The 10879-nt window shown below is 44.7% G+C and overlaps 1 protein-coding gene across 1 annotated transcript in view; it reads left to right on the top strand.

Moving 5' to 3' along the window:
* The first annotated feature begins 537 nt into the window (after positions 1-537).
* ITGB3 (integrin subunit beta 3) overlaps positions 538-10879 on the top strand; it is a 158169-nt gene continuing 147827 nt past the window's right edge. Inside the window, exon 1 of the mRNA XM_063959453.1 lies at positions 538-743. Within this exon, the coding sequence (XP_063815523.1) occupies positions 656-743 (88 nt within the window). The 5' untranslated portion in view covers positions 538-655. The remainder of the gene's footprint in view (positions 744-10879) is intronic.

Raw genomic sequence — 10879 nt, 5'->3', positions numbered from 1 at the left:
ATGGAATTATTGCGCTGTGTCAGAAAAATTAACCAAGGAAAATATAGCGGATCATTCAAAAGAAACTTTTTCTTCAGTTGGGTTTTCATTATTATCCTTTTCACACAGGATACGGGATGCATTAAAAAGGATGCACATATTCAGCTGTGCTTTTCAATCAGTTGAGCCTATGACAGACTTACATATAATATGCATATGTAGTAATAACAAAGAAATTGCTACATTATAAATCCGCTGTAAAATAAGTATTTGAAAATATCATTATTGATTTTTAATACTTACACATACATAGTGACATACTCAAACAAAGCTGTAACTTTGGGTTACAAAAATACTTTTGTGTTTACCATTTGCTATATAAATACATAAAAAAACAAAATAGCTGCGAATTTACTAAATAACCAGGAACAGTCGTTTCGATTTGGTGACGATGTGTAAGACTTCTGTAGATACATTTCAAAGCTGTAACCAGAGGGGGGCAGTAGTAGTAGAATTCCGTCCAGTTGGGTTTATTAGCAGGATGGGAAAGGAATGAGTGTGTAGTTACAGGGTGTGAACAAGGGACCGGGAGGAGTTATGACTGCAGTTCGTGCTTACAATTTAGTACCCAGCTGATCCTCAGCATACAGTACAAGGGGGTGGGGGCTGAGTGAGTATGTACAGCGCTGCCCCCCTACTTTACAAAATGACGCCGGTATACAGGGGTCTCACCCTTCTGTTGCTGATCACTTCTGGAAACTGTGGTGAGTTTACAGGGGATGGATGTATTTAAACTACGGAATAGTTTTCTTGTATGTGTATAGTTTTCAGTGTAAAAGTTACAGCACACATGTAATACAGGTGTACTTTCACTGAGTTCATTTAAATAGAAGTGTGTGTGTGCTGTGCACGTGTAGGGTTGGGTTGGCTCTATTATGTGTATAGCTGTGTTATACAGCATTTTGTACTCTGTAGAATGTGTTCTGTTATGTGTACATGGGAATGTTTTGACCATAGCTTGTTCCGAGGTCAGTACCAACCATTACTGTGAGGATATTATATATATATATATATATATATATATATATATATATATATATATATATATTTATTTTATTCTTTTTCTTTAGTATTATTTTTTTTTGTAGTCTGCAATTTGAGTTTAGATTCTCATGTTCTGCAATATTCCAAGAACAACATGTTTTTATACTATGTAGGAAATAGTTTTGGCAGATGGCCATGTCTCCCTAGATTTAGGACAATTTAGGAATTGATGCATTAACATGGAGTCGTGCTGATTTGGATACAAAAGTTTGGTATACATTTAAGTGACACTGGATTTGCCTTAAATGTCCAATAATACACATGGATTGATTGACCAAAAACACAGGTCAGACATGAGCCAGAAAGGAAACACAAAACATAAGATAATTAAAAAACACCTCCATATGTTTACCCCAAGACATAAAACATTGTTTATTGACATTTATGAGCCATACAATCTAAAGGTTTGTTGGAGTAGAGTGTTTTAGCACAAGCATTAGCTCCCCTTTGATATTGCACATTACCTCTGGTTACCTGTGTAGAGACTAAAAACTATGTTGTATAATTGAGTGGCCTATTTATCATTGATGGTTTTGGGGGCCAAAAAACACGTTCTTTATTCCCACATAAATTTATGAATAAACTTTTACAGCTATTTATTGATTGTCTCTTGTTGGGATAGTGGGTTTGATTAGATCCCATCCTGGTGAAGAATAAATAAGAAAGGGATCAGTGCCGTCACTAGACATTTTAGCGCTGTCTGCAAGAAACGGTGCCCCCAACACCCTTATGTAAAATAGGGGCGTGACTTTATGGGGAAGGGGGGTGGCCACAAAATAATACCAATTCAAATTACGCAGCACAGTAGCGCCACTACACCAGATAGAGACCCCTTTTTACAGATTACGGCAGGTAGAGTTCCCTTTTTACACATTACGGCAAACAGAGTCCATGTTTTACACATTACGGCAGACAGCGTCCCCTTTTTACACATTACTGCAGACAGAGTCCACCTTTTACACATTACGGCAGACAGCGTCCCCTTTTTACACATTACGGCAGACAGAGTCCCCTTTTTACACATTACGGCAGACAGCGTCCCTTTTTTTACACATTACAGAAGACAGCGTCCCCTTTTTTACACATTGCGGCAGTCAGCGTCCCTCTGTCCCTGCATTTTTGGTAAAAATTAAGGATTTTCTTTATATAACGCTATTCTGAAATGGCATTATATACAGTAAAGATTTTTCGTGAAGTTCAACGTTTTGACGCTTGCTGAATAGCATAAAACTAAACCACAGTAAAGATAAATGGAGGGATCCTTACTGTGCGATATTCAGTGAGATGGGTATGAACGGAGAAGATAACTGTTATCTTCACCGTTAACCCTTTGCTGAATAGCAGGGTTGCGTTAATAATGCGGAAACACTCCTTTCCGCATTATTAACGTGTAAATCAACGTCCTGAATAGAGCCCGGTCATAAAATTTACATTTCGGAGCTTGATAAATTGGAGCAGACTGCAGTTCCCATTGAAATTCATGTGGACAGCGGTATTTTACATTACTTAGCTGAAAGTATCTCTGAAATCTCCTGCATTCAGATATTGGTCATTTATTTACACTTTAAAGATGAATAAATATGATTTGTCCAGATTGGCCTCATAATCAATACAGCATAAGCTATAGTAGCAACCAGTGAACAGCTACTATATTATTTTCTAATATGTAAAAAATGTGATTTGTATACTGCATAAGAAATTGTATTTTTGCATTGTATAGAATGTATAAGAGATTTTGGTATTAAATTATAAGAACATTTTCAGCACTTTGGAGAGAAAATGCGCAATATATGCAACTAGGGATGAGACAGTTTCATCATCAAATCACATGATACAGATGATTCCTGGTTATAATTCCTTAAGTATTCATTTTATGAGCAATGTCTGAAGGCTCATCATTTCTTAATGTGTATACCAATGTATTTAATCCCATAGTTGTTAGGTAGAAAAAAATAATATGCAGTAGTAAGTACATAGATGAGATGGTATCAAGCTCAGTTCTCCTCTAACTTCTAACGTCATTATGTTGATTTGAAACTTGCCAGATCTGCAGTCAGTAAATGAAGAATACATTCATGACAATAGTGTTGCACTCTTGCTTCTCTAGGGCAACATTCTAGAAGAGTACTGCTCATGGTACTTCTTTAGCAGGTGTTTCTGTAGCTGATGCTAAACACTAATAAAATTTTTGTTGTTATAGTTTTTTAACTATATAAATTACTATCACTTGTGTATTACACTGAAGTGTCAAGAGTCAGGGGATGGGTGCCATTGTGTAGGACCCCCTCTAGCCTGGCAAAGTGGGGCAACCCAAATTGGCATCAATTCCACAAGTGCACGGAAGGCCTCTGGAGAGATATTGACTGATGATGTCTAGAAAAGCTCCCTGATATTTGTAGGTGCAGGATTTTGGGTGCGAATGGATTTCTCCACCACGTCCTATAAATGCTCGATTGGGTTAATGTCGGGCAAATGTGGTGGACACACCATTCATCAAAAGTCTCCAGAATGATCCTCAAAGCAATTCTAGACAGCTTGGGACTGATGACACAGTGCATTATTCTGCTGGAATATTCCATTATTGTGTGGCTACATAAAGTCCATGAAGGGCTGCAAATGGCCACCAAGCACTGCAGCGTAGCAGTTACTGGTCAATGACATGCTCAGGTGTATCAGTGGACCCAACCCATGGCATGTGAACACACCCTATACTATTATGGACCCACCAACAGCCTGCACAGTGCCTTGTTGACAGCTGACAGACTCCATGGCCACATGGAGTCTGCACCACACTCGAACCCTACCATCAGACCAAAAGAACTGGAACCATTCATTATGCCACATGTTGCCAGTGCTTCATGGTCCAATAAGTGACATCATGAGCCCAGGTGAGGAGCTGTGTCCAGCATTGTAGTGTTAACAGGGGCACTCTGATGAGTCTTATGTTCGTGAATCCTGTGGAAGATAAAGAATGCTGCAATGACCTGCAGGATATGCGCCTGGTACTGTCTGTATTGAATGTGGATGTGATTTGAGCCAGTATTGCTTGTCTGTTACAAACAATTCTGGCCAGATGCCGCTGGTCACGATAGTAGGCACCTATGGTCGTAAAGTTGAATGCCTGCTATCATGCTCCTTTTGAACTCCGACAGTTCACATTGCCTTGCCATGAGCAGCCTTGCCAGTGTTCAAACTGAGTCATGGGATTCAAGTTACAACTGATGCAGGTCTGGCCAATTGCAAGACGTCACAGTACGATGGTGCCACTACTATTACCTTTACATACTTCTTTCCCATGACTATTGGCACTTAAATGTATAATTGTATTAAAAATAAAGCAAACAAATGGTAATTCTTTTTATACAAACCACGATTTGCCAAATATTCTGTATCTGCAATAGACATCATATTATGGATTCAGAATAAATCACAGAAAATTCATATTATGTAGCCAAAAAGCTACTATATTTCCTTATAACATGCCTGCTGCCTAAGGTGAATTGTGAAATGGCAAAAGTATTAATGTGCCCAATAAAAATACTACACTCACCCTGTCACCTACCAGACTTGTCCCCGCATTCTCACCCTGTGAAACACCAGACCTGTCCCTGCACACTCACCTTGTCACCCACCAGATCTGTCTCTAAAGACTCCCACCCTTCCAAATATCAGACCTGTGCCACCCGCAGCTTCTACTACTAAAACTAATTTTTTTACTCTTGAGGGGTCCAATGTGTGTGTGTTTTATCCCTGTGGGCCAATTTCCTTCTTTTTTCCTTTGGGCAAATGTGTATTATTTTTTTCCTGTGGAAGTCAATGTTTCTGTGTTTTTCCTGTGGAGGAGAACGTATTTAAATTTTTCCTGTGGGGCTAATGTATTTTATTTTTTTCTATGAGGGCTAGTGTGTTTGTTTTTTTTCCTGTAGGAGCCAATGTATTTTGTTTCCTGTGGGGGCAGTGTGTTTAATTTTTTTCCTATGAGAGGCAATGTGTTTTTTTCCCTTAGAAGCCAATATGAGTGTTTTTATATTAAAAATTGTCAGGTCTGAGGTATTCTGTGTTCTCCGAAGTGACACTGGTGGACCAGTGGTGGAAGTCTGATGACGGAAACTGTGAGGCTTGAGATAGTTCTTGCCCATGGATGGAATGGAATGATTAGCGAGTACCAGTCAGCTGACTAATACCCAAACCAGAGGCATGGAATCTAACACACCGGCGATCTTCACTAGGAACCCCCGCAAGGAGGTATAGACTCACCTGCTTCCGACATGTAGGTTGCGGCCTCCAGCTGGGTCTGCTACACTAGGCTGAATAAACTGGTAGCAGACTATGAGCTTGGATATGGAACATGAACTTATGGTGTAGGTATCGGACTGGAGCCAATAAAAAAGACATTAGGCTGGAACTTGATATAACTATCAGCTAGAACTGGTAATAGGAAACACTGGATAGAACTGGTGATAATGGTATCGGCTCGAACTGATGGAAATTGTATTGAACCTGAAACTGATAATGGGAATCACTGGATGGAACTGATGATAATGGTATCTGCTCGAACCGATCGTACTTATGCAGGCTGGAACCGACAGAACGTGTATCGGGCTGGAACCAGTGGTGCTTATATCGGGCTGGGACTGATGATGCTAGTATCAGACTGGAACCGATGATATGACTTATCGGACTGAAATTGATAATGAGACTTATTGGACTGGAACCGATAAGCGGACTGGAACAGATGTTATAATTATCGGACTGGAACCGATGATCGGACTGGAATTGGTGATGTGAGTAACGGATAGGAACAGATGACTACACTCTGCTGAGCTGGAAGTCACAGGTACATTGAGTCTGGCTTGAACTGAAGAATGCTCTATGCAAAGATGAACGCACCAGGTCTGATGAATTAGACTGAACGCAACAGAGCTGGTTGAATTAGGCTGGAACTGATAGTGATTTGCAGGAGAATGCAAACACAGCAAGTGATCAGTAGTCAGACTGGAACTCACATGCATTCACAGAGAGTGTAACAGAAGTCACAGGGAATACATACAGTGGACAACTATAAGAATAGCTGACTAAGGGGTCTATTTACTAAGCCTTGGATGGAGATAAATCCGATGGAGATAAAGTACCAGCCAATCGGCTCCTAACTGCCATGTCACAGGCTGGGTTTGAAAAATGACAGTTAGGAGCCGATTGGCTGGGACTTTATCTCTGTCGGATTTATCTCCATCCACGGCTTAGTAAATAGACCCCAGAGATACAGAGCCCAGAACGTTGCTCAGAAAGCGATGGATTGTTCAAGGCCCTGGTAACTTGTCAGGGCTTCCCTTTTATACCCCTTGGCCTGGGGTGATTGGAGAATGGAGTCTCCTGACAAGTATGGAAGCCCGGATTGGAGGATCTGGTTAGATGACAGTTGCTAGACCAGGGATTGTTAAAGCAGAGAACAGCAGCGAATTGGTGTGCAGAGTACAGTGGAGAGCTGGAACTGGAATTATTATGCCATACTGGCTGGGTTCGCTGTACAGCATGTACAGACTTCACTGCTGAATTCAGAATTCTGCAGATACTCTCACAGATGGCGAATCAGAAGATGCAGCAACTTGCAACACAGACTGCAGCTAGTAAGCTGAGCAAACTTCTCAGACCATGGATTCAGGATATACTTGATACTAGTGAGTTGGGCTGAGCCCAGCGAGCAGAACATTTGTTGAATGCAGGAGTGATGGCAGAGGTAAGTCAGAAAACAACAGAGATTAAGTCAGGATCGTGACAAAAATATGCCGTAGGTATGGCATTCCCGGTGAGTCCATGCCCCTTGTTATGAGGCCACACCCACTTTCCCACGGAGTGTGAGCGACTTCGGCCAGTGCAAAATAAAATAAGAGAACTATGAATTATCAAAGAATTATTTTAAACACAGGATCTTTTTTTGTGTTTAAAATATGTTGTGTGTATGTTTTTGGGGTTTTTTTCACAGATTTTTGTCATGTGGCATTGCATGTGTCACCTGTAGTTCTGCAAGTGCCGGTATACTTCGGCAGACATTAGGCTCATAAGCTACAAAAACTTGTGAAAATGAAGAGTGGTGGTGTTTTAAGGGGTTTAGCCACATTAAAGTGCTTAACCCGGGCCTGGCCAACCTGTCGCTCTCCAGCTGTTGTGAAACTACACATCCCAGCATGCCCTGCCACAGCAGCCTTTGTTTGAAGCACACACCTTTGACCCATGCCTCTAAAAAGCCTTCAAATTTGACATCAACGTTTTCGCCAGTGAAAACAGGATTATAGGGTAATAATGTTTACAATCAGACATTTGCAATTTTCTGACATCCTCAGATTCTTCCTCCTATGATCAGCAGCCTGTAGCACTCCCATCACACAGTTTTAACATTCCTTAGCAGCACAATTGTGGCAGGGCATGCTGGGATGTGTAATTTCACAACAGCTGGAGAGCCACAGGTTGGCCAGGCCTGGCTTAACCCATCTAAAGCCATGCTGTGGGCGTCCAAGCTCCCGTTTGGATGCCCAAAGTACCAATTTAAGCCCTCATTCAGCTTGGATCGCTATATTCCAAAAATGCAAATCTGCCAATTATCGGAAGACTGTGCATGCGATGCGAATGCACATGTGCGGAAGCCACAATGCGATTGCCATGCGACCGTAGCCTTAGTGAAATGCTATTGAAGAGCGGTTGACAGGTAGTGACAGTTCGTGGGTGTTAACGTGGCGTTTGTGGTGAGTGGTTGGAAAGACGCAGGCATTTCATGGCCATTTTCGGGTCATTTATCTGATGTCATCTGTGATCGCTTGCAATTAAAAACATGACGCCGGTGTGACTGCAGCTGCATTATTCTGAGTAGGCATGGGTCAGCTGCAACTGTCGATGGTACTCGGTTTCTGCGTATGATTCACAACTCTGTGCATGCATACGCAGAGTTGTGATTGCAACGGCCGCTTTTTGACATTTCTAGGTGGCTCTTCACATGCCATTTTTAGCAATAGCAGTTTTGAGACAGTTGCAATTTCAGTCTCAAAAGGGTTACATACTGAATCTCCCCCTTAGAGCACATTTCTTCTCGCACCTCAGGACGCTACTGGGTGGCTAAACAGAGCAATAATTAAATTGGTCCGTTTTGTGCCCCCCTAGTGGTAGCCGCGGGGTAAAACAATGGAATTGTGCCCCTATCTGTCAGTTCTCTGCCACATCCAAGAATATGATAGACAGAATCTTATTGGTTGCTATGGGCAACATCTCCACTTGTCTGTTTTTGAAGTTTTAGTAAATCTACCTCTAGGGGCGGATGCCCTGGTCATCGCTCACTCATTGACCACCCAACTCAGGCTCCCTTTGTCAGCATCTCAGGATGGGTAATGAATGTATTATGGAAGGTGGCTTAAGGAGACCTGGTATTGTCTCCCAGTGCTGCTTTTATCTTCTGCAGCTCCTGGATCTATTCCACAGGAAACCTGTGAGCGGCTCTAGCTGTTTTTTTTTTTATCAAGTAGTTTTTTATTGAGTTTTGTAACAAACAAGACATTACAAGAAACAAACAGAAACATTAACTGTAACATTTGCCATCAATAAATAGACTTATAGCAGGGGTGGGGAACCTTTTTTCTAGCGAGGGCCATTTGGATATTCATAAAATCCTTCGGGGGCCATACAAAAATTCTCAATTTAAAAAAATTACCCTGCCCCCCAGTAGGTCTGCCCCCGCGCGCCCAAAAAAATGGGTATGGCCAGTTAAAATGGGACGTGATACACATATGCCCCCAATAGTGCAGTGCCAGATCCACAATTGCCCCCACAGTGCCAGGTATACAAATGCCCCCCACAGTGCCAGGTATACAAATGCTCCCCACCGTGCCAGGTATACAAATGCCCCTCACCGTGCCAGGTATACAAATGCCCCTCACCGTGCCAGGTATACATATGCCCCTCACCGTTCCAGGTATACAGATGCCCCCACAGTGCCAGGTATACATATGCCCCCACAGTGCCAGGTATACAGATGCCCCCCACAGCGCCAGGTATACAGATGCCCCCACAGTGCCAGGTACACAGATGCCCCCACTGTGCCAGGTACACAGATACCCCTACAGTGCCAGCTATACAGATGCCCCCACAGTGCCAGCTATACAGATGCCCCCACAGTGCCAGCTATACAGATGCCCCCCACAGCGCCAGGTATACAGATGCCCCCACAGTGCCAGCTATACAGATGCCCCAACACTGCCAGCTATACAGATGTCCCCACAGTGCCAGGTACACAGATGCCCCCACAGTGCCAGGTACACAGATACCCCCACAGCGCCAGTTATACAGATGCCCCCACAGTGCCAGGTACACAGATGCCCCCACTGTGCCAGTTACACAGATACCCCCACAGTGCCAGCTATACAGATGCCCCCCACAGTGCCAGCTATACAGATGCCCCCACAGTGCCAGGTACACAGATACCCCCACAGTGCCAGCTATACAGATGCCCCCACAGTGCCAGCTATACAGATGCCCCCACAGTGCCAGCTATACAGATGCCCCCACAGTGCCAGGTACACAGATACCCCTACAGTGCCAGGTATACAGATGCCCCCACAGTGCCAGCTATACAGATGTCCCCACAGTGCCAGCTATACAGATGCCCCCACAGTGCCAGGTATACAGATGCCCCCACAGTGCCAGCTATACAGATGCCCCCACAGTGCCAGGTACACAGATGCCCCCACAGTGCCAGGTACACAGATGTCCCCACAGTGCCAGGTACACAGATGCCCCCACAGTGCCAGGTACACAGATACCCCCACAGCGCCAGTTATACAGATGCCCCCACAGTGCCAGGTACACAGATGCCCCCACTGTGCCAGTTACACAGATACCCCCACAGTGCCAGCTATACAGATGCCCCCCACAGTGCCAGCTATACAGATGCCCCCACAGTGCCAGGTACACAGATACCCCCACAGTGCCAGCTATACAGATGCCCCCACAGTGCCAGCTATACAGATGCCCCCACAGTGCCAGCTATACAGATGCCCCCACAGTGCCAGGTACACAGATACCCCTACAGTGCCAGGTATACAGATGCCCCCACAGTGCCAGCTATACAGATGTCCCCACAGTGCCAGCTATACAGATGCCCCCACAGTGCCAGGTATACAGATGCCCCCACAGTGCCAGCTATACAGATGCCCCCACAGTGCCAGGTACACAGATGCCCCCACAGTGCCAGGTACACAGATACCCCCACAGTGCCAGCTATACAGATGCCCCCACAGTGCCAGCTATACAGATGCCCCCACAGTGCCAGGTACACAGATGCCCCCACAGTGCCAGGTACACAGATGTCCCCACAGTGCCAGCTATACAGATGCCCCCACAGTGCCAGCTATACAGATGTCCCCACAGTGCCAGGTATACAGATGCCCCCACAGTGCCAGGAATACAGATGCCCCCCCCCCCCCCGTGCTGCTTACCGCTGCTTGCTGAAAGGGAGGAGAGCACGGCTATGTAGGGCGGCGGCGGCGTGTAGGACTTCAAACTAGCCGCCGGTGCGAGAGCCAATCAGAGCTTGCGGGCCGGCAGCAGCGGCTCCTGATTGGCTGCCGGTCCGCGAGCTCTGATTGGCTCACGAAGCGGCGGATAGTTTGAAGTCCTACACGCCGCCGCCGTCATCCAACATCGCCGCGCTCTTCTCCCTGTCCTGACAGCTGAGACACGCTGCCGCCGGACTGAGCGGTGGCGTGTCTCACTGACAGAAGCGGGTGGGCCGGAGCAAACGGCTTCCCCACCC

Source organism: Pseudophryne corroboree, chromosome 3 (genome assembly GCF_028390025.1).
Source record: "Pseudophryne corroboree isolate aPseCor3 chromosome 3, aPseCor3.hap2, whole genome shotgun sequence".
NCBI lineage: Eukaryota > Metazoa > Chordata > Amphibia > Anura > Myobatrachidae > Pseudophryne > Pseudophryne corroboree.
Note: the sequence above shows the minus strand (reverse complement) of the source record. Positions and strands in the feature narration are given on the sequence as shown.